The sequence below is a fragment of the Petromyzon marinus genome (assembly GCF_048934315.1).
Source record: "Petromyzon marinus isolate PM22_M1 ecotype Great Lakes invasive population chromosome 80 unlocalized genomic scaffold, UKy_Petmar_22M1.pri1.0 chr80_unloc.2, whole genome shotgun sequence".
NCBI lineage: Eukaryota > Metazoa > Chordata > Hyperoartia > Petromyzontiformes > Petromyzontidae > Petromyzon > Petromyzon marinus.
In genome coordinates, this window is record NW_027422630.1 from 600,001 (window position 1) to 626,044 (window position 26,044).

At 49.9% G+C, this 26,044-nt stretch overlaps 2 protein-coding genes across 4 annotated transcripts in view; one reads left to right on the forward strand and one right to left on the reverse strand.

Annotated features, from left to right (window-relative positions):
• Positions 1-611, forward strand: part of USH1C (USH1 protein network component harmonin) — a 99,129-nt gene extending 98,518 nt beyond the window's left edge. For both annotated transcript variants that reach the window (XM_076058886.1, XM_076058887.1), the window contains exon 21: positions 1-611. This exon is cut by the window's left edge and continues 289 nt beyond it. The gene's annotated coding sequence lies outside the window, so the exon portion shown is untranslated.
• A 2,163-nt stretch (positions 612-2,774) lies between these two features.
• On the reverse strand, positions 2,775-25,276 carry LOC142908333 (uncharacterized). 2 transcript variants are annotated; one of them, XM_076058888.1, is made up of 5 exons: positions 23,519-25,276; positions 17,879-18,119; positions 10,876-10,970; positions 7,590-7,794; positions 2,775-3,389 (listed from the first exon to the last, which is right to left on the reverse strand). In XM_076058888.1, the coding sequence occupies exons 1-5, from the start codon at positions 24,476-24,478 to the stop codon at positions 3,268-3,270; spliced, it is 1,623 nt and encodes a 540-aa protein (XP_075915003.1). In that variant the 5' UTR covers positions 24,479-25,276; the 3' UTR covers positions 2,775-3,267. The 2 variants fall into 2 exon arrangements, with proteins under 2 accessions (XP_075915003.1, XP_075915004.1); XM_076058889.1 differs by lacking the exons at positions 2,775-3,389; positions 7,590-7,794 and adding an exon at positions 10,310-10,742.
• Between the last annotated feature and the right edge of the window lie 768 nt (positions 25,277-26,044).

The window sequence follows — 26,044 nt, forward strand, 5'->3', positions numbered from 1 at the left end:
TAATTTGTAGTTATCGATATGTTAATTAACGTTGTGGGCTACCACACTGGCTGACGGTCACGTGATTATGCTAATTATATTGAGGACCACGTGATTGGTTAATCAGCTGCTGATGCTGATTGTGATGATACTGATGATTGTGATGATACTGATGATTGTGATGATACTGATGATGATTGTGATGATACTGATGATGATTGTGATGATGATTGTGATGATACTGATGATTGTGATGATGGTGATGATGATTGTGATGATACTGATGATGATTGTGATGATGCTGATGATGATTGTGATGATACTGATGATGATTGTGATGATACTGATGATGATTGTGTTGGTACTGATGATGATTGTGATGATACTGATGATTGTGATGATACTGATTGTGATGATACTGATGATTGTGATGATACTGATGATTGTGATGGTACTGATGATGATTGTGATGATACTGATGATTGTGATGATACTGATGATTCTGATGATGATGCTGCTGATGATACTGATGATGTTACACTTAGTGATGATGATACTTAGCGATGATGATGCCGATTGTAACGAGTGCATCTTTCAATTAATAGATGAGAATTAAACAATTAGTAATGCCCTGCTCGATCCACTGCTGGATGAAGACCTTCACACTGTGCATGCATGAGTCCACCACCTCCCACCACTGGTGGACTCATGGTGGACTACCCACACTTGACCACTCCACCACCACCTCTACACTGGTGGACTCATGGTGGACTACCCACACTTGACCACTCCACCACCTCTACACTGGTGGACTCATGGTGGACTACCCACACTTGACCACTCCACCACCTCCACCACTGGTGGACTCATGGTGGACTACCCACACTTGACCACTCCACCACCACTGGTGGACTCATGGTGGACTACCCACACTTGACCACTCCACCACCACTGGTGGACTCATGGTGGACTACCCACACTTGACCACTCCACCACCACCACTGGTGGACTCATGGTGGACTACCCACACTTGACCACTCCACCACCACTGGTGGACTCATGGTGGACTACCCACACTTGACCACTCCACCTCTACACTGGTGGACTCATGGTGGACTACCCACACTTGACCACTCCACCACCACCACTGGTGGACTCATGGTGGACTACCCACACTTGACCACTCCACCACCACCACTGGTGGACTCATGGTGGACTACCCACACTTGACCACTCCACCACCTCCACCACTGGTGGACTCATGGTGGACTACCCACACTTGACCACTCCACCACTTAACCTCCCGTCCAGCGGCACACGTTCCAAAAGTTCAGTGACGTCGCACGATAAAAATTTATATTCCAATCAATATTATAACTGTCAATCATTGAACCAATACTAAAATCGTAATATTGATAAGCAGTCACACCGGGCACGACGATCAATAGTAGCATTTTCAATCATCGGAGCAATACCAAAATCATACTTTGCATAAGCAATCACAGCTGGTACTACAATCAACAGCAGCATTTATAATGTTTGGAGCAATACTCGAATTGTCCCATAGATATGGGACCGTCCATAAATGACGTCACGCAATTTTGGACGATTTTTGACCCCCCCCCCCGCGTCACAAATGTCTGACCCCTAAGTGCGTGACGTCATTTATGGGCGGCCCCTGAGATCGAGTGCTATTTTAAATCATAGATCGGTTAAGTATTGTATATCACAATGGTAACATTTGTAATTAAGTGTCATTACAAAATAATAAGATTAACCTTTAAGTGTATTTTAAAATCATAATATGCATTGGCATAACTGTATTGTGATACTTATTGATATTACCATTTATCAGGAGTCACTTTAAAACCTTTAGATACATTTAACCATGTTATTTTAATACCTAGCGTGCATAAGCATGTCTATAATCCCTATGAGTAAGGCCATGGTAAAGCAGGCCCGATTTAAAATTATGTTAATTAACTAAATTAAGCCAATAAGCATACACAAATCAGTAGTATCATGTTGAAAGTCAATGCAAGTTAAAATCGTACCACGGTTAAACACCGCGGGGAGTGGGTAAGTGGCTGAGTGAGTGGGTGAGTGAGTGGTTGGGTGAGTGAATGAGTGAGTGGGTGAGTAAGTGGGTGAGTGAGTGGGTGAGTGAGTGGTTGGGTGAGTGGTTGGGTGAGTGGGTGAGTGAGTAGGTGAGTGAGTGGGTGAGTGAGTGGTTGGGTGAGTGGGTGAGTGAGTAGGTGAGTGAGTGGGTGAGTAAGTGTAGGTGAGTGAGTAGGTGGGTGAGTGGGTGGGTGGACGAGTGGGTGGGTGAGTGAGCGAGTGGGTGAGTGGCTGAGTGAGTGGGTAAATGGGTGAGTGGATGAGTGAGTGGGTGGGTGAGTGGGTGTGTGAGTGGGTGGGTGAGTGGGTGGGTGGGTGAGTGAGTGGGTGGGTGAGTGAGTGGGTGGGTGAGTGAGTGAGCGAGTGGGTGAGTAAGTATAGGTGAGTGAGTAGGTGGGTGAGTGGGTGGGTGGACGAGTGAGTGAGTGTGTGAGTGGGTGAGTGAGTGAGTAGGTGAGTGAGTGAGTGGGTGAGCGAGTGGGTGGGTGAGCGGGTGGGTGAGTGGGTGAGTGGGTGGGTGAGCGAGTGGGTGGGTGAGTGGGTGGGTGAGTGGGTGGGTGGGTGAGTGGGTGGGTGAGTGGGTGGGTGAGTGGGTGGGTGAGTGGGTGGGTGAGTGAGTGGGTGGGAGAGTGGGTGGGTGAGTGGGTGGGTGAGTGGGTGGGTGAGTGGGTGGGTGAGTGGGTGGGTGAGTGAGTGGGTGGGAGAGTGGGTGGGAGAGTGGGTGGGTGAGTGAGTAGGTGAGTGGGTGGGTGAGTGGGTGAGTAGGTGAGTGAGTGAGTGGGTGAGTGGGTGGGTGAGTGGGTGGGTGAGCGAGTGGGTGAGTGAGTGAGTGGGTGAGTGAGTGGGTGAGTGGGTGGGTGAGTAGGTGAGTGAGTGAGTGGGTGAGTGGGTGAGTAGGTGAGTGAGTGAGTGGGTGAGTGGGTGGGTGAGTGGGTGGGTGAGCGAGTGGGTGAGTGAGTGGGTGAGTGAGTGGGTGAGTGGGTGGGTGAGTAGGTGAGTGAGTAGGTGAGTGGGTGAGTAGGTGAGTGGGTGAGTGGGTGGGTGAGTGGGTGAGTGGGTGGGTGAGTAGGTGAGTGAGTAGGTGAGTGGGTGAGTAGGTGAGTGGGTGAGTAGGTGAGTGAGTGAGTGGGTGAGTGGGTGAGTGGGTGGGTGAGTGGGTGGGTGAGCGAGCTAGAGTTGGTAGCGAACTCTCCCCGCGATGTTTGCGACTTGGGCCGCGTGCCGAGCGAACTCCGCGTCGAAGTCTGCGGCCTGCGCAGCGGAGAAGTGGGACACCCAGTCCCCCACGTGACCTGGGGGGGTGGGGGTGGAGCCATCAATTAATACAGACACCACGTGACCTGGGGTGGTGGGGGTGGAGCCATCAACAAGAACAGACACCACGTGACCTGGGTTGGTGGGGGTGGAGCCATCAACAAGAACAGACACCACGTGACCGCGGGTGGTGGAGCTATCAATAACAACAGACACCACGTGACCTGGGCTGGTGGACCTGTCAATAAGTACAGACACCACGTGACCTGGGTTGGTGGGGGTGGGGCCATCAATAAGAACAGACACCACGTGACCTGATTTGGTGGGGGTGGGGCCATCAATAAGAACAGACACCACGTGACCTGGGGTGGTGTGGGGGTGGAGCCATCAATAAGAACAGACACCACGTGACCTGGGGTTGGGGGGGTGGAGCCATCAATAAGAACAGACAGACACCACGTGACCTGGGGTGGTGGGGGTGGAGCCATCAATAAGAACAGACACCACGTGACCTGGGGTTGGGGGGGGTGGAGCCATCAATAAGAACAGACACCACGTGACCTCGGGTGGTGGGGGTGGAGCCATCAATAAGAACAGACACCACGTGACCTGGGGTTGGGTGGGGGTGGAGCCATCAATAAGAACAGACAGACACCACGTGACCTGGGGTGGTGGGGGTGGAGCCATCAATAAAAACAGACAGACACCACGTGACCTGGGGTTGGGGGGGGGGTGGAGCCATCAATAAGAACAGACAGACACCACGTGACCTGGGTTGGTGGGGGTGGAGCCATCAATAAAAACAGACACCACGTGACCTGGGTTGGTGGGGGTGGAGCCATCAATAAGAACAGACAGACACCACGTGACCTGGGTTGGTGGGGGTGGAGCCATCAATAAGAACAGACACCACGTGACCTGGGGTGGTGGGGGTGGAGCCATCAATAAGAACAGACACCACGTGACCTGGGTTGGTGGGGGTGGAGCCATCAATAAGAACAGACAGACACCACGTGACCTGGGTTGGTGGGGGTGGAGCCATCAATAAGAACAGACACCACGTGACCTGGGGTGGTGGGGGTGGAGCCATCAATTAATACAGACACCACGTGACCTGGGTTGGTGGGGGTGGAGCCATCAATAAGAACAGACACCACGTGACCTGGGGTGGTGGGGGTGGAGCCATCAATAAGAACAGACAGACACCACGTGACCTGGGGTGGTGGGGGTGGAGCCATCAATAAGAACAGACAGACACCACGTGACCTGGGGTGGTGGGGGTGGAGCCATCAATAAGAACAGACAGACACCACGTGATTATTAAGACACAAACTTCTTAAATAAATTAATAACATTTTTGACTTGCGTTTTTCTGGATTTGTTGTTGTTATTCTGTCTCTCACTGTTCAAAGAAACCTACCATTAAAATTATAGACTGAGCATTTCTTTGTCAGTGGGCAAACGTACAAAATCAGCAGGGGATCAAATACTTTTTTCCCTCGCTGTAGTCACAGAACAAGTGCAGAACCATTCAACCAGAATTGATGGCTTGACGAGAGATGTTGACTACTTCGCCTGGTATACAGGAGGTCGTGGGTCCTGACTAGAGATGTTGACTACCTCGCCTGGTCTACAGGAGGTCGTGGGTCCTGACTAGAGATGTTGACTACTTCGCCTGGTCTACAGGAGGTCGTGGGTCCTGACTAGAGATGTTGACTACCTCGCCTGGTCTACAGGAGGTCGTGGGTCCTGACTAGAGATGTTGACTACCTCGCCTGGTCTACAGTAGGTCGTGGGTCCTGATTAGAGATGTTGACTACCTCGCCTGGTCTACAGGAGGTCCTGACTAGAGATGTTGACTACCTCGCCTGGTCTACAGGAGGTCCTGACTAGAGATGTTGACTACCTCGCCTGGTCTACAGGAGGTCCTGACTAGAGATGTTGACTACCTCGCCTGGTCTACAGGAGGTCGTGGGTCCTGGCGAGAGATGTTGACTACCTCGCCTGGTATACAGGAGGTCGTGGGTCCTGACGAGAGATGTTGACTACCTCGCCTGGTCTACAGGAGGTCGTGGGTCCTGACTAGAGATGTTGACTACCTCGCCTGGTATACAGGAGGTCGTGGGTTCAGTTCGGCTCCTGACTCGACAATTTGAATGTAATTTGTCCTGTTCGTTGTTGCCACGTTCTGACTGCGGAATCGCGCGAATTTCTGGAATTTTCCGAAATCGTGAATCTTGGAAAATTTCGAAATTTCAGGAATTTGGGCAATTTTTGGAAATTCTGGAAATTTTTGGATTTTAGGGAGTTTTTGTAATTCGTGAAAATTTGGGAATATCGGGAATTTACCGACATTGCGAATCTCTAGGAATTTTGGAATTGGGGGACCTTCGAAATTGTGATTTTCGATAATTTTCGGAATTTCGCTTGTGCCAGGCCGTGTGCACCCTGAGGCCACGTGAAGTGTCGAACGCCCGCTAGCAGGAGGTCACGGGGCAGACCCAGGTACCACGGGTCGACTGACTGAGATGACTGAGATGACTGGCTGGTGCACCACCTGTGCCCCCTACTGTGCCAACCTGCTGTGCTTTAGCCTCCCGGCGCTCCGCTCGTTGTTGTGAGCGTCGCTCCTCCGCCCTCCGTTGTTGTTGGAGGGCGACTGCCTCCAACTGCCCAGTAGCGTCCTTCACGAGCCTCCTCCACAGAGGCCGATCTTGACACCGCTGGTACCAGTCATCGGCAAGTCCACTCAGCTCCACGTCCTCCTGCACCACATCACTCCATCTCTTCTCTAGTCTGTGCCGCACCCGTTTAGCCCCCTCGATCCGGCCGAACAAAAGCTGTTTCGGAATGCGGTGGCTGGGCATGTGGGCTACATGACCCAGCCAACGCAGCCTTGCCTGCCGGAGGAGCTCACCGATGGGACCTTGCCCAGATCTTTCAAGAATTTGTGAGCTCCTCACACAATCCAGCCTGGTTAAACCCAGGATGGATCGTAGGCAGGCTAGCCTAAATGTTTCCAACCGGCGAAGATGTTCCATTAGGGGGGTCCACGTTTCGCAAGCGTAGAGAAGGGAGGAAATGACCGTGGCTGAGAAGACCTGAAGCTTAGTGCGGAGCGACAGACCAGGTAGCTTCCACACAGCGTTACGCAACCGATGAAAAGATATTGCCGCTCGACTGATTCGGAGTGAGACCTCTGCTGTTAAACTGGAGCCGGTCATAAGCACACTGCCCAGGTATGGGAAACTCTCCACTCTCTCCACAACTGCCCTATCACCGATTGGGAGTTGTGGGGGTGGAGTGTCCGATGGTACAAAATACCCAGGCAGGTGCTTAGTTTTGGTGGGGCTGATGGTAAGGCCCCACCTCTTAGTGGTACGCTCCAGTCTCAGCAGCAGCGTTTCCAACTCCTCCTCTGACTGAGCAGCTATTACCAAATCATCAGCATACATAACATGGTTGAGCAATAGGGAGCCATCCCTTGACCGCACCCAGGCATCGATCAGCCTCCCATTATATCTGTACCATATGGAGATTCCCCCGGTACAGCTATTGAAGGCTTCACGAACTACGTGGTCAAAATAGATGTTAAATAATGTGGGAGCCAGAGGACATCCCTGTCGCACCCCAAGGTGTACAGGGAATGGCTCTGACTCCAGGCCACACACACACAACAACAAAGATCCCCCATATAGCCTTAACAGACTGTAGGGGCAAGTGCTGTTAGCGAGCACCTATGAAGGCCGGAACGGTACACGAGGGGGTGGGTGGCCAGCACCACGCCCGCCTTTGTCTCCCTAGTGGCAATGTTTACACACCGCACCAGGTACTCATTTGAGGCTGAGTCGACCTAGGGGAGGCCCGCGACCGGTTCAGATAATCGTCACTGGTGTTGGCCGTGAGCGGGAATCGAACCCGGGTCGCCAGGTTCATAGCGCAGCGCGCTAACCGCTACACTATCGCTCCCCATCCACACACACACACCTACACACACCCCACACACACACCACACACACACACACACCACACACCCCACACACCACACACCCCACACACACACTCCACACACAACCTACACACACACTACACACACAACCAACACACCACACACCCCACACACACACACAACCTACACACACACTACACACACAACCTACACACCACACACACCACACACCCCACACACACACACACAACCTACACACACACACCCCACACACACAACCCCCACACACCGGATCTGAAGATGAAGCGGGGGTCGCGGGTGATGGCGCAGACTGGGGGCGCTGGGGGGGCCCCGCCCCCTCCCCCCGTGTCACGTGACAGAGCCCTCTCCCTCATGCGGGCGAAGGATGCGAGTTCAGTGACGTCACCCACAGCTCTCGGAGTCAGAGTGAGCCCCAGGAACTTGGAGATACGGCTCACTGAGCCAGACAGATCCTACAGAGAGAGTCAGAGTGAGCCACAGGTACTCAGAGATACGGGTCACTGAGCCAGACAGATCCTACAGAGAGAGTCAGAGTGAGCCACAGGTACTCAGAGATACGGCTCACTGAGCCAGACAGATCCGACAAAGAGAGTCAGAGTGAGCCACAGGAACTTAGAGATACGGCTCACTGAGCCAGACAGATCCTACAGAGAGAGTCAGAGTGAGCCACAGGAACTCAGAGATACGGCTCACTGAGCCAGACAGATCCTACAGAGAGAGAGAGTCAGAGTGAGCCACAGGTACTCAGAGATACGGCTCACTGAGCCAGACAGATCCTACAGAGAGAGTCAGAGTGAGCCACAGGAACTCAGAGATACGGCTCACTGAGCCAGACAGATCCTACAGAGAGAGTCAGAGTGAGCCACAGGAACTCAGAGATACGGCTCACTGAACCAGACAGATCCTACAGAGAGAGTCAGAGTGAGCCACAGGTACTCAGAGATACGGCTCACTGAGCCAGACAGATCCTACAGAGAGAGTCAGAGTGAGCCACAGGTACTCAGAGATACGGCTCACTGAGCCAGACAGATCCTACAGAGAGAGTCAGAGTGAGCCTCAGGAACTCAGAGATACGGCTCACTGAGCCAGACAGATCCTACAGAGAGAGTCAGAGTGAGCCACAGGGACTCAGAGATACGGCTCACTGAGCCAGACAGATCCTACAGAGAGAGTCAGAGTGAGCCACAGGAACTCAGAGATATGGCTCACTGAGCCAGACAGATCCTACAGAGAGAGTCAGAGTGAGCCTTAGGAACTCAGAGATACGGCTCACTGAGCCAGACAGATCCTATACAGAGAGTCAAAGTGAGCCACAGGTACTCAGAGATACGGCTCACTGAGCCAGACAGATCCTACAGAGAGAGTCAGAGTGAGCCACAGGTACTCAGAGATACGGCTCACTGAGTCAGACAGATCCTACAGAGAGAGTCAGAGTGAGCCTCAGGAACTCAGAGATACGGCTCACTGAGCCAGACAGATCCTACAGAGAGAGTCAGAGTGAGCCACAGGAACTCAGAAATACGGCTCACTGAGCCAGACAGATCCTACAGAGAGAGTCAGAGTGAGCCTCAGGAACTCAGAGATACGGCTCACTGAGCCAGACAGATCCTATACAGAGAGTCAAAGTGAGCCACAGGTACTCAGAGATACGGCTCACTGAGCCAGACAGATCCTACAGAGAGAGTCAGAGTGAGCCACAGGTACTCAGAGATACGGCTCACTGAGCCAGACAGATCCTACAGAGAGAGTCAGAGTGAGCCACAGGTACTCAGAGATACGGCTCACTGAGCCAGACAGATCCTACAGAGAGAGTCAGAGTGAGCCACAGGAACTCAGAGATACGGCTCACTGAGCCAGACAGATCCTACAGAGAGAGTCAGAGTGAGCCACAGGAACTCAGAGATACGGCTCACTGAGCCAGACAGATCCTACAGAGAGAGTCAGAGTGAGCCACAGGTACTCAGAGATACGGCTCACTGAGCCAGACAGATCCTACAGAGAGAGTCAGAGTGAGCCTCAGGAACTCAGAGATACGGCTCACTGAGCCAGACAGATCCTATACAGAGAGTCAAAGTGAGCCACAGGTACTCAGAGATACGGCTCACTGAGCCAGACAGATCCTACAGAGAGAGTCAGAGTGAGCCACAGGTACTCAGAGATACGGCTCACTGAGCCAGACAGATCCTACAGAGAGAGTCAGAGTGAGCCACAGGTACTCAGAGATACGGCTCACTGAGCCAGACAGATCCTACAGAGAGAGTCAGAGTGAGCCACAGGAACTCAGAGATACGGCTCACTGAGCCAGACAGATCCTACAGAGAGAGTCAGAGTGAGCCACAGGAACTCAGAGATACGGCTCACTGAGCCAGACAGATCCTACAGAGAGAGTCAGAGTGAGCCACAGGTACTCAGAGATACGGCTCACTGAGCCAGACAGATCCTACAGAGAGAGTCAGAGTGAGCCACAGGTACTCAGAGATACGGCTCACTGAGCCAGACAGATCCTACAGAGAGAGTCAGAGTGAGCCACAAGTACTCAGAGATACGGCTCACTGAGCCAGACAGATCCTACAGAGAGAGTCAGAATGAGCCTCAGGAACTCAGAGATACGGCTCACTGAGCCAGACAGATCCTATACAGAGAGTCAAAGTGAGCCACAGGTACTCAGAGATACGGCTCACTGAGCCAGACAGATCCTACAGAGAGAGTCAGAGTGAGCCACAGAAACTTGGAGATACGGCTCACTGAGCCAGACAGATCCTACAGAGAGAGTCAGAGTGAGCCACAGGTACTCAGAGATACGGCTCACTGAGCCAGACAGATCCTACAGAGAGAGTCAGAGTGAGCCACAGGAACTCGGAGATACGGCTCACTGAGCCAGACAGATCCTACAGAGAGAGTCATAGTGAGCCACAGGAACTCAGAGATACGGCTCACTGAGCCAGACAGATCCTACAGAGAGTCAGAGTGAGCCACAGGTACTCAGAGATACGGCTCACTGAGCCAGACAGATCCTACAGAGAGAGTCAGAGTGAGCCACAGGTACTCAGAGATACGGCTCACTGAGCCAGACAGATCCTACAGAGAGAGTCAGAGTGAGCCACAGGAACTCAGAGATACGGCTCACTGAGCCAGACAGATCCTACAGAGAGAGTCAGAGTGAGCCACAGGAACTCAGAGATACGGCTCACTGAGCCAGACAGATCCTACAGAGAGAGTCAGAGTGAGCCACAGGGACTCAGAGATACGGCTCACTGAGCCAGACAGATCCTACAGAGAGAGTCAGAGTGAGCCACAGGAACTCAGAGATACGGCTCACTGAGCCAGACAGATCCTACAGAGAGAGAGTCAGAGTGAGCCACAGGGACTCAGAGATACGGCTCACTGAGCCAGACAGATCCTACAGAGAGAGAGAGTGAGGGTGCAGGGGTCAAGAGGGGGGCGGGGTAGAGGGTGTGGGGGGGGGCGGAGGGTGTGGGGGGCGGGGTTGAGGGTGGGGGGTGTGGGGGGGGGTGGCTGTGTGACGTCACCACCTCGTGCATCTCCTCGTACGTGACGACCATCACGTGGTCGGCATCCGCGATCTCCGCCCACCCGATCACGTGGTCGAACCAGGACCCGTAGGGAGCTGATCACAACAACAACAACAGGTAAACTCCATAACAACAACAACAGGTAAACTCCATAACAACAACAATAACAACAACAGGTAAACTCCATAACAACAACAATAACAACAACAGGTAAACTCCATAACAACAACAATAACAACAACAGGTAAACTCCACAACAACAATAACAACAACAGGTAAACTCCACAACTACTAACAACAACAACAGGTAAATTCCACAACAACAACAGGTAAACTCCACAACAACAACAACAGGTAAACTCCACAACTACTCACAACAACAACAGGTAAACTCCACAACAACAACAACAACAAAAGGTAAACTCTACAACTACTCACAACAACAACAACAGGTAAACTCCACAACAACAACAGGTAAACTCCACAACTACTCACAACAACAACAACAACAGGTAAACTCCACAACAACAACAACAGGTAAACTCCACAACAACAACAACAACAGGTAAACTCCACAACAACAACAGGTAAACTCCACAACTACTCACAACAACAACAACAACAGGTAAACTCCACAACAACAACAACAGGTAAACTCCACAACAACAACAACAATAACAACAACAACAGGTAAACTCCACAACTACTCACAACAACAACAATAACAACAACAGGTAAACTCCACAACAACAACAACAGGTAAACTCCACAACTACTCACAACAACAGGTAAACTCCACAACTACTCACAACAACAGGTAAACTCCACAACTACTCACAACAACAACAACAGGTAAACTCCACAACTACTCACAACAACAACAACAGGTAAACTCCACAACTACTCACAACAACAACAACAATAACAACAACAGGTAAACTCCACAACTACTCACAACAACAACAACAACAGGTAAACTCCACAACTACTCACAACAACAACAACAACAGGTAAACTCCACAACTACTCACAACAACAACAACAGGTAAACTTCACAACTACTCACAACAACAACAACAGGTAAACTCCACAACTACTCACACCAACAACAACAGGTAAACTCCACAACTACTCACAACAACAACAACAGGTAAACTCCACAACAACAACAGGTAAACTCCACAACTACTCACAACAACAACAACAACAACAGGTAAACTCCACAACAACAACAACAGGTAAACTCCACAACAACAACAGGTAAACTTCACAACTACTCACAACAACAACAACAACAGGTAAACTCCACAACTACTCACAACAACAACAACAACAGGTACACTCCACAACTACTCACAACAACAACAGGTAAACTCCCAACTACTCACAACAACAACAGGTAAACTCCACAACAACAACAGGTAAACTCCACAACTACTCACAACAACAACAACAGGTAAACTCCACAACAACAACAACAACAGGTAAACTCCACAACAACAACAACAATAACAACAACAGGTAAACTCCACAACTACTCACAACAACAGGTAAACTCCACAACTACTCACAACAACAACAACAGGTAAACTCCACAACTACTCACAACAACAACAACAGGTAAACTCCACAACAACAACAGGTAAACTCCACAACTACTCACAACAACAACAACAGGTAAACTCCACAACTACTCACAACAACAACAACAGGTAAACTCCACAACTACTCACAACAACAACAACAACAGGTGAACTCCACAACTACTCACAACAACAACAACAGGTAAACTCCACAACTACTCACAACAACAACAACAGGTAAACTCCACAACTACTCACAACAACAACAACAACAACAACAGGTAAACTCCACAACTACTCACAACAACAACAACAGGTAAACTTCACAACCACTCACAACAACAACAACAGGTAAACTCCACAACTACTCACAACAACAACAACAACAGGTAAACTCCACAACTACTCACAACAACAACAGGTAAACTTCACAACTACTCACAACAACAACAACAGGTAAACTCCACAACTACTCACACCAACAACAACAACAGGTAAACTCCACAACTACTCACAACAACAACAACAACAGGTAAACTCCACAACAACAACAGGTAAACTCCACAACTACTCACAACAACAACAACAACAACAGGTAAACTCCACAACAACAACAACAGGTAAACTCCACAACAACAACAGGTAAACTTCACAACTACTCACAACAACAACAACAGGTAAACTCCACAACTACTCACAACAACAACAACAACAGGTACACTCCACAACTACTCACAACAACAACAGGTAAACTCCACAACTACTCACAACAACAACAGGTAAACTCCACAACAACAACAGGTAAACTCCACAACTACTCACAACAACAACAACAGGTAAACTCCACAACAACAACAACAACAGGTAAACTCCACAACAACAACAACAATAACAACAACAGGTAAACTCCACAACTACTCACAACAACAGGTAAACTCCACAACTACTCACAACAACAACAACAGGTAAACTCCACAACTACTCACAACAACAACAACAGGTAAACTCCACAACAACAACAGGTAAACTCCACAACTACTCACAACAACAACAACAGGTAAACTCCACAACTACTCACAACAACAACAACAGGTAAACTCCACAACTACTCACAACAACAACAACAACAGGTGAACTCCACAACTACTCACAACAACAACAACAGGTAAACTCCACAACTACTCACAACAACAACAACAGGTAAACTCCACAACTACTCACAACAACAACAACAGGTAAACTCCACAACTACTCACAACAACAACAACAGGTAAACTTCACAACCACTCACAACAACAACAACAGGTAAACTCCACAACTACTCACAACAACAACAGGTAAACTCCACAACTACTCACAACAACAACAACAACAGGTAAACTCCACAACAACAACAACAACAGGTAAACTCCACAACAACAACAACAGGTAAACTCCACAACTACTCACAACAACAACAACAGGTAAACTCCACAACAACAACAACAACAGGTAAACTCCACAACTACTCACAACAACAACAGGTAAACTCCACAACTACTCACAACAACAACAACAACAGGTACACTCCACAACTACTCACAACAACAACAACAACAGGTAAACTCCACAACTACTCACAACAACAACAACAACAGGTAAACTCCACAACTACTCACAACAACAACAACAGGTAAACTCCACAACTACTCACAACAACAACAACAACAGGTAAACTCCACAACTACTCACAACAACAACAACAACAGGTAAACTCCACAACTACTCACAACAATAACAACAACAACAGGTAAACTCCACAACAACAACAGGTAAACTCCACAACTACTCACAACAACAACAACAATAACAACAACAACAGGTAAACTCCACAACAACAACAACAACAGGTAAACTCCACAACTACTCACAACAACAACAACAGGTAAACTCCACAACTACTCACAACAACAACAACAGGTAAACTCCACAACTACTCACAACAACAACAACAGGTAAACTCCACAACAACAACAACAGGTAAACTCCACAACTACTCACAACAACAACAACAACAACAGGTAAACTCCACAACTACTCACAACAATAACAACAACAGGTAAACTCCACAACTACTCACAACAACAACAACAGGTAAACTCCACAACAACAACAACAGGTAAACTCCACAACAACAACAACAATAACAACAACAGGTAAACTCCACAACTACTCACAACAACAACAACAGGTAAACTCCACAACTACTCACAACAACAACAACAACAGGTAAACTCCACAACTACTCACAACAACAACAGGTAAACTCCACAACTACTCACAACAACAACAACAACAACAGGTAAACTCCACAACTACTCACAACAACAACAACAGGTAAACTCCACAACTACTCACAACAACAACAACAACAGGTAAACTTCACAACCACTCACAACAACAACAACAGGTAAACTCCACAACTACTCACAACAACAACAACAGGTAAACTCCACAACTACTCACAACAACAACAACAACAGGTAAACTCCACAACAACAACAACAACAGGTAAACTCCACAACAACAACAACAACAGGTAAACTCCACAACTACTCACAACAACAACAACAGGTAAACTCCACAACAACAACAACAACAGGTAAACTCCACAACTACTCACAACAACAACAGGTAAACTCCACAACTACTCACAACAACAACAACAACAGGTACACTCCACAACTACTCACAACAACAACAACAACAGGTAAACTCCACAACTACTCACAACAACAACAACAGGTAAACTCCACAACTACTCACAACAACAACAACAACAACAGGTAAACTCCACAACTACTCACAACAACAACAACAACAGGTAAACTCCACAACTACTCACAACAACAACAACAACAGGTAAACTCCACAACTACTCACAACAATAACAACAACAACAGGTAAACTCCACAACAACAACAACAACAGGTAAACTCCACAACTACTCACAACAACAACAACAACAATAACAACAACAACAGGTAAACTCCACAACAACAACAACAACAGGTAAACTCCACAACTACTCACAACAACAACAACAGGTAAACTCCACAACTACTCACAACAACAACAACAGGTAAACTCCACAACTACTCACAACAACAACAACAGGTAAACTCCACAACAACAACAACAGGTAAACTCCACAACTACTCACAACAACAACAACAACAGGTAAACTCCACAACTACTCACAACAATAACCACACCAGGTAAACTCCACAACTACTCACAACAACAACAACAGGTAAACTCCACAACAACAACAACAACAGGTAAACTCCACAACAACAACAACAACAGGTAAACTCCACAACTACTCACAACAACAACAACAGGTAAACTCCACAACTACTCACAACAACAACAACAGGTAAACTCCACAACTACTCACAACAACAACAACAGGTAAACTCCACAACAACAACAACAACAGGTAAACTCCACAACTACTCACAACAACAACAGGTAAACTCCACAACTACTCACAACAACAACAACAACAACAGGTACACTCCACAACTACTCACAACAACAACAACAACAGGTAAACTCCACAACTACTCACAACAACAACAACAGGTAAACTCCACAACTACTCACAACAACAACAACAACAGGTAAACTCCACAACTACTCACAACAACAACAACAACAGGTAAACTCCACAACTACTCACAACAACAACAACAACAACAACAGGTAAACTCCACAACTACTCACAACAATAACAACAACAACAACAGGTAAACTCCACAACAACAACAACAACAACAACAGGTAAACTCCACAACTACTCACAACAACAACAATAACAACAACAACAGGTAAACTCCACAACAACAACAACAACAGGTAAACTCCACAACTACTCACAACAACAACAACAGGTAAACTCCACAACTACTCACAACAACAACAACAGGTAAACTCCACAACTACTCACAACAACAACAACAGGTAAACTCCACAACAACAACAACAGGTAAACTCCACAACTACTCACAACAACAACAACAACAACAACAGGTAAACTCCACAACTACTCACAACAATAACAACAACAGGTAAACTCCACAACTACTCACAACAACAACAACAACAACAGGTAAACTCCACAACAACAACAACAACAGGTAAACTCCACAACAACAACAACAATAACAGGTAAACTCCACAACTACTCACAACAACAACAACAGGTAAACTCCACAACTACTCACAACAACAACAACAACAGGTAAACTCCACAACTACTCACAACAACAACAGGTAAACTCCACAACTACTCACAACAACAACAACAACAACAGGTAAACTCAACAACTACTAGGTGAGTGAGTGGGTGGGTGAGTGAGTGGGTGGGTGAGTGAGTGGGTGAGTGGGTGGGTGGGTGAGTGAGTGGGTGGGTGAGTGAGTGGGTGGGTGAGTGCGTGGGTGAGTGGGTGGGTGAGTGGGTGGGTGAGTGAGTGGGTCAGTGTGGTGAGTGAGTGAGTGGGTGAGTGTGGTCAGTGGGTGGGTGAGTGAGTGGGGGGGTGAGTGAGTGGCTGAGTGAGTGAGTGGGTGAGTGAGTAAGTGAGTGGGTGAGTGAGTGAGTGGGTGGATGAGTGAGTGGGTGAGTGGGTGAGTGAGTGGGTGAGTGAGTGGGTTAGTGGGTGAGTGAGTGAGTGAATGGGTGAGTGGTTGGGTGAGTAAGTGGGTGAGTGAGTGGGTGGGTGAGTGCGTGGGTGAGTGGGTGGGTGAGTGGGTGGGTGAGTGAGTGGGTGAGTGGGTGGGTGAGTGAGTGGGTGGGTGAGTGATTGGGTGAGTGATTGGGTGAGTGAGTGGGTAAGTGGGTGAGTGAGTAAATGGGTGAGTAAGTGGGTGGGAAAGTAAGTGGGTGAGTGAGTGGGTGAGTGAGTTTGTGGGTGGGTGAGTGGGTCAGTGTGGTGAGTGAGTGAGTGGGTGAGTGTGGTGAGTGGGTGAGTGAGTGAGTGGGGGGGGGGGTGGTGAGTGAGTAGGTGAGTGAGTGAGTGGGTGAGTAAGTGAGTGGGTGAGTGAGTGAGTGAGTGGGTGGATGAGTGAGGGGGTGAGTGAGTGGGTGAGTGAGTGGGTGAGTGAGTGAGTGGGTGAGTGAGTGGGTGAGTGAGTGGGTGAGTGAGTGAGTGGGTGAGTGAGTGGGTGAGTGAGTGGGTGAGTGAGTGAGTGGGTGAGTGAGTGAGTGGGTGAGTGAGTGGGTGAGTGAGTGAGTGGGTGGATGAGTGAGTGGGTGAGTGGGTGAGTGAGTGAGTGGGTGAGTAACACAAGCTGTAGTAGCACTATGAGAGTAATGAGAAGCTGCATGGGTAAGCAGAGCTACTGTGTTTGTGGGGGGCTCCCCCCCCCCCATCTCTCACTGTCTCCACGTAGGAACCTCTTGAGGAAGGCCCCCCACTCCTCGGTCTCGGGAGTGGGGGGCTCGGGATTAGTGGGGGGCTGGGGGGGAGTTGGGGGCTGGGGAGTGGGGGGTAGAGTAGTAGGCTGGGGGAGAGTGGGGGGCAGAGTGGGGGGCAGAGTGGGGGGCTGGTATCCCTGCAGACTGTGGTGATGGTAAAGAGAGACTGCAGTGTCCTTGGGGTTCCTCAGGAGATAGACCACCTGGGGCAGAGTGGGGGGGGGGGGGAGACACACGACGCTTGTGCCAGGCTAGGTGCACATTGAGGCTGCCACGTGACATGTCGAACGCCCACTGGCAGGAGGTCACGGGGCAGACCCAGGTGCCACGGGTCGACTGACTGAGATGACTGGCTGATGCACCACCTGTGCCCCCTACTGTGCCAACCTGCTGTGCTTTAGCCACCCGGCGCTCCGCTCGTTGTTGTGAGCGTCGCTCCTCCGCCCTCCGTTGTTGTTGGAGGGCGACTGCCTCCAACTGCCCAGTAGCATCCTTCACGAGCCTCCTCCACAGGGGCCGATCTTGACACCGCTGGTACCGGTCATCGGCAAGTCCACTCAGCTCCACATCCTCCTGTACCACATCACCCCATCTCTTCTCTAGCCTGTGCCGCGCCCGTTTAGCCCCCTCAATCCGGCCGAACAAAAGCTGTTTCCGCATGCGGTGGCTGGGCATGCGGGCTACATGACCCAGCCAACGCAGCCTTGCCTGGCGGAGGAGCTCACCGATGGGACTTTGCCCAGATCTTTCGTGGATTTGTGAGCTCCTCACACAATCCAGCCTGGTTAAACCCAGGATGGATCGTAGGCAGGTCAGCCAAAATGTTTCTAACCGGCGAAGATGTTCCTTTAGGGGGGTCCACGTTTCGCAAGCGTAGAGAAGGGAGGGAATGACCGTGGCCGAGAAGACCTGAAGCTTAGTGCGGAGCGACAGACCAGGTAGCTTCCACACAGCGTTTCACAACTGATGAAAAGATATTGCCGCTCGACTGATTCGGAGTGAGACCTCTACTGTCAAACCGAAGCCGGTCATAAGCACACTGCCCAGGTATGGGAAACTCTCCACTCAAAGCAGCCATTGCAGCTGCATGAGTCACAGTCCTAAACCTCGCCCATTTCCCCCACTGGAGGAATAGGGGACGATGCCATCCCCAGCTGCAAGCGATGACGAAATTCTCGCTCGCAACTTTCATCAGCTAGCTGAGACCAGGTCACTATAGGTGTGAATGGAGTCCTGGGTGTACACCCACCACCAGAGTGGAAGAATGGCAGGCGCATCTTACAGATGACAAGTTGATGGTCAGTGGGCAGATCAGCTCCACGGTAGGTCCTGGTGTCAAGGACATGGGCTCACATCCACTGGTCCGTCACTATGTAGTCCAGCAGATGTTCTTGCTTGGACCCGGCATGCATCCATGATGTTGCGTGAATTCGCAGATGCCGGAACAGCGTGTTGGTAATTACAAGCCCATGGGCTGCACAAAAATCTAGCAGCCTCCTACCGTTGTTATTGAGCTGATCTGGCCCATGCCCTCCAATCACTCCAGACCAGGTGCCAGCATCATGACCAACTCGGGCATTGAAGTCACCCAACATGATGACTCTATCCCGAGGGGCCACGTTAGCCAGCACCTGTGACAGGAGGTCATAGAAGGCATCTGACTCATCGGCTTTGCCTGCATCCTTCCACGGACGTTTGTCTTCGGTGGGGGCATAAGTAACCACGACCACCACTCCTCGCCTCCGGTTGATGGGAAGGCGAGCCCAAAGTAGCCTGGGGCTTACAGCTTCCCACACCTCACCGCCACGCTCCCACACCCGCTTAATTATTTTGTTCATAAGAAGAGCCACACCCTGTTGTTTGGCAGTCTGCTGCCCCGAGTAGAGGACTGTCCACCCCTCATGGTGGCAGGAGCCAGAACCGGTCCACCGGACCTCCTGAATGCCACAGAGATCCAGGCGGTACCGGTCCAGCTCCCGACAGAGGAGTGGCAGCCTCTCTTCCGCAGTGAGCGTTCGAACATTCCACGTGGCCACACGAAGTGGCTTTTGGTTGTTTCTGGAGGAGCCCCGAGGGTAGAGATTCAATCTCCTGGCTCCGCCAATTGGGGTTTGGCCAGGAGACGTCATAGACGCCTGTTCTCCCGGGGCCTCCGGCACAAGCTTCTTAGTTACATATTTCAGTTTAACTCGTGGTTTGGTGGTAATTAATTGAAGGTGGAGGGGTTACCAGCCCCTCGCACCCGTCCAGAGCCCCCGTTTAGCCCCTGTGGTGGACAGACGCCATGAGGGGAGGAGCCAATCGGAATTGGCCCTCCCCCCACAGCACTATCCACGACAGAGTTGCCCGTCCGGCACCGCGAGGAGGTAGGGGGTTGTTATGCCGGACACACACACAGACACACACACAGACACACACACACAGACACACTCAAACACACACACACACAGACACACAGAGATACACACACAGAGACACACACACAGACACACACAGACACACACACACACAGACACACACACAGACACACACAACAACAACCGCCATTCGCCACTAAATGGCGGTGACGTCACCACGATGCTTGTGCCAGGCTATGTGCACCCTGAGACCACGTGAAGTGTCGAACGCCCGCTGGCAGGAGGTCACGGGGCAGACCCAGGTGCCACGGGTCGACTGACTGAGATGACTGGCTGATGCACCACCTGTGCCCCCTACTGTCCCAACCTGCTGTGCTTTAGCCACCCGGCGCTCCGCTCGTTGTTGTGAGCGTCGCTCCTCCGCCCTCCTTTGTTGTTGGAGGGCGACTGCCTCCAACTGCCCAGTAGCGTCCTTCACGAGCCTCCTCCACAGAGGCCGATCTTGACACCGCTGGTACCAGTCATCGGCAAGTCCACTCAGCTCCACGTCCTCCTGTACCACATCACTCCATCTCTTCTCTAGCCCGTGCCGCGCCCGCTTAGCCCCCTCAATCCGGCCGACCAAAAGCTGTTTCGGCATGTGGTGGCTGGGCATGCGGACTACATGACCCAGCCATCGCAGCCTTCCCCGCCGGAGGAGCTCACCGATGGGACCTTGCCCAGATCTTTCAAGGATTTTTGAGCTCCTCACACAATCCAGTCTGGTTAAACCCAGGATGGGTCGTAGGCAGGCCAGCCTAAATGTTTCTAACCGGCGAAGATGTTCCATTAGGGGGGTCCACGTTTCGCAAGTGTAGAGAAGGGAGGGAATGACCGTGGCTGAGAAGACCTGAAGCTTAGTGTGAAGCGACAGACCAGGTAGCTTCCACACAGCGTTACGCAACCGATGAAAAGATATTGCCGCTCGACTGATTTGGAGTGAGACCTCTGCTGTTAAACTGGAGCCAGTCATAAGCCCACTGCCCAGGTATGGGAAACTCTCCACTCTCTCCACAACTGCCCCATCACCGATTGGGAGTTGTGGGGGTGGAGTGTCCGATGGTACAAAATACCCAGGCAGGTGCTTAGTTTTGGTGTGGCTGATGGTAAGGCCCACCTCTTAGTGGCACGCTCCAGTCTCAGCAGCAGCGTCTCCAACTCCTCCTCTGAATGAGCAGCTATTGCCAAATCATCAGCACACATAACGTGGTTGAGCAATAGGGAGCCATCCCTTGACCGCACCCGGGTATCGATCAGCCTCCCATTATATCTGTACCATATGGAGATTCCCCCGGTACAGCTATTGAAGGCTTCACGAACTACGTCGTCAAAATAGATTTTAAATAATGTGGGAGCCAGACGACATCCCTGTCGCACCCCGAGGTTAACAGGGAATGGCTCTGACTCCCGGCCACGTAGTTTTACCCGGGCCCGCTCACCATAATGAATGTCCTTAATGATCGTGAGCAGAGGGTCAGGTACTCCAAAAACACGAAGAACCACCCAGAGCCCAGGCCTACTGATGGTATCATAGGCCTTGACCAGGTCAATAAAGCAGAGATGTAGGTCTTGTTGGAATTCCCTACACCTCTGCTGTAGCAGACGGACAGAAAATATGGCATCTGTGCAGGACTGCCCTTTCCTGAAACCGCATTGGGGCTCCGCAAGCCTCTCCTCAGCGTGCCTGGCAAGGCGATGTTGAATAATCCTTGCCAGGACCTTTCCCGGCACACTGAGGAGTGAGATGCCCCTGTAGTTGTTACAGTCTGTGCGGTCCCCCTTCTTAAAAAGGGGGACCACCAGGGCATCCTTTCAATCCTGCGGAACCCGTCCAGTGGTCCAGACTGTTGTTATGATGTCATATAGGGCAGTCTGTGCACAAACGCCGCCCTCCCTCAGCATTTCGCTTGGGAGATAATCTCTTCCCGCTGCCTTTCCTGGTCTCAGACTCCGGATCGCCTTCAGTACTTCCTCAACAGATGGCACTTCAGCTAGCCACTCACAGGGGGTGACTTCTTCCAATATTTGAGGCACCGCAGCCTCAGCAGGGTCATCCTCACTTTATGCCACTGTTTTCCTGGCAGAGGGATTTTCCCTCCCCCAGGACCTCACAGAAATGCTCAGCAAATCTGCAAACCTGTTCCTGGGGGTCGGAGATTGGGTCACCGTTTTTTCCCCTAATGATGGTAATAGGTGTGGCGCTGCAGATTACTTTTTTGATGGAGTTAAATAGAGATTTGTGATCACGGGCCACTGAGGCAGACTCCATCTCCTCAGCAACCCGCGACCACCACCCATCCTTGCAGCGCCTCACGGCTCTCCGAACCTCCGAGCGAAGGCTGCGGTAAGCCTCCTCATTCTCTGACGTGGGATTCTGTAGCCGATGACAGTGGGCCTGTCGCTTTTTCTCAACCTCCCCAGAGACCCTGTCAGCCAGGGTCTCTGGGGAGGTCTGGACCGTGTACCCAAAGCAGCCATTGCAGCTGCATGAGTCACAGTCCTAAACCTCGCCCATTTACCCTCGACATCAGGAGGAGTCGGGGACGATGCCAATCCCAGCCGCAAGCGATGATGAAATTCTCGCTTGCAACTTTCATCAGATAACTGAGACCAGGCCACTTTAGGTTGGAATGGGGTCCTGGGTGTACACCCACCACCGGAGTGGAAGAATGGCAGGCGCATCTTACAGATGACTAGTCGATGGTCAGAGGGCAGATCAGCTCCACGGTAGGTCCTGGTGTCAAGGACATGGGCTCGCATTCGCTGGTCCGTCACTATGTAGTCCAGCAGATGTTCTTGCTTGGACCCGGCATGCATCCATGATGTTGTGTGGATGCGCCGATGCCGGAACAGCGTGTTGGTAATTACAAGCCCATGGGCTGCACAAAAATCTAGCAGCCTCCTACCGTTGTTATTGAGCTGATCTGGCCCATGCCCTCCAATCACTCCAGACCAGGTGCCAGCATCATGACCAACTCGGGCATTGAAGTCACCCAACAAGATGACTCTATCCCGAGGGGCCACTATAGCCAGCACCTGTGACAGGAGGTCATAGAAGGCATCTGACTCATCGGCTCTGCCTGCATCCCTCCACGGATGTTCATCTTTGGTGGGGGCATAAGTAACCACGACCACCACACACACACAGACACACACACACAGACACACAGACATAACCACGTGACTGCGACCCCCCACTCTCTGACCTTACAGCAGCCCCCCTCTGTGAGTCGTGCCGGCAGGAAGTGACGTGGCAGGTGAGTCGGGAGGATCCGGGGGGGCAGCCGCCCACAATCCTCCTCGGAGGAGGAGGAGGGCGGGGCCGCCGTCTCCAGCGGAGCGACGCGGCGGGGATGGGGGGGGCCCTGGGTGGTGGTGGTGGTTGTGGTGATGTTAGTGGTGGTGGTGGTGGTGATGGTGGTGGTGGTGATGGTGGTGGTGGTGATGTTAGTGGTGGTGATGATGTTAGTGGTGATGGTGGTGGTGGTGATGGTTGTGGTGGTGATGGTGGTGGTTGTGGTGGCGGTGATGTTAGTGGTGGTGGTGATGGTGGTGGTGGTGATGTTAGTGATGGTGGTTGTGGTGGTGATGTTAGTGGTGGTGATGGTTGTAGTGGTGGTGATGATGGTGGTGGTGGTGATGATGGTGGTGGTGATGTTAGTGGTGGTGGTGATGGTGGTGGTGGTAGTGGTGGTGATGATGGTGATGATAGTGATGATGGTGATGATGGTAATGATGATGATGGTGGTGATGATGGTGATGGTAATGGTGGTGACGATGGTGGTAATGATGATGATGGTGGTGATGGTGGTGGTGGTGATGGTAATGGTGATGATGGTAATGGTGATGATGATGGTGGTGATGATGGTGATGCTGGTGATGATGGTGATGGTAATGGTGGTGACGATGGTGGTGATGGTGATGATAGTGGTGGTAATGATGATGATGGTGGTGGTGGTGATGATGGTAATGGTGATGATGATGGTAATGGTGATGATGATGATGGTGGTGGTAATGATGATGATGGTGCTGATGGTGGTGGTGGTGATGATGGTAATGGTGGTGGTGATGGTGCGTGGGTGTATATCAGTTCGATGACTTCCATTAGCCAGTGGGTGCCTGACACGGGGAGTCAGGCAAGCGAGATCATCATAACACGTCATCATAACACGTCATCATAACACGTCATCATATCCCGTCATCATAACACGTCATCATAACACGTCATCATATCACGTCATCATAACACGTCATGATATCACGTCATAACACGTCATCATAACACGTCATCATATCACGTCATCATAACACGTCATCATATCACGTCATCATATCACGTCATCACATCACGTCATCATATCACGTCATCATATCACGTCATCATATCCCGTCATCATATCACGTCATCATAACGTTATCATAACGTCATCATGACACGTCATCATGACACGTCATCATATCACGTCATCATAACACGTCATATCACGTAATCATATTACGTCATCATATCACGTCATCACCTCACGTCATAACACGTCTTCATATCACCTCATCCTAACACGTCATAACACGTCATATCACCTCATCATAACACGTCATTTCACGTCATCATAACACGTCATCATATCACGTCATCATAACACGTCATCATAACACATCATATCACGTCATCATAACACGTCATCATATCACGTCATCATATCACGTCATCACATCACGTCATCATAACACGTCATCATATCACGTCATCATAATACATCATATCACGTCATCATCTTACGTCATCATATCACATCATCATATCCCGTCATCATATCACGTCATCATATCACGTCATCATAACACGTCATCATAACACGTCATCATATCACGTCATCATAACACGTCATCATATCACGTCATCATATCACGTCATCACATCACGTCATCATAACACGTCATCATATCACGTCATAATACATCATATCACGTCATCATCTTACGTCATCATATCACATCATCATATCCCGTCATCATATCACGTCATCATAACACGTCATCATAACACGTCATCATGACACGTCATATCACGTCATCATCTTACGTCATCATATCACGTCATCATATCACGTCATCATATCCCGTCATCATATCACGTCATCATAACGTCATCATAACGTCATCATGACACGTCATCATGACACGTCATCATATCACGTCATCATAACACGTCATATCACGTAATCATAACACGTCATCATATCACCTCATCATATCACGTCATCAAATCACGTCATCATATCACGTCATCATATCATGTCATCATAACACGTCATCATATTACGTCATCATAGCACGTCATCATATCACGTCATCATATCACGTCATCATATCCCGTCATCATAACGTCATATCACGTCATCATATCACGTCATCATAACACGTCATCATAACACATCATATCACGTCATCATCTTACGTCATCATATCACGTCATCATAACACGTCATCATATACCGTCATCATATCACGTCATCATATCACGTCATCATATCACATCATATCACGTCATCATAACACGTCATCATAACACGTCATCATATCACGTCATCATCTTACGTCATCATATCACGTCATCATAACGTCATCATATCCCGTCATCATATCCCGTCATCATAACGTCATCATATCACGTCATCATATCACGTCATCATAACACGTCATCATATCACGTCATCATAACACGTCATCAT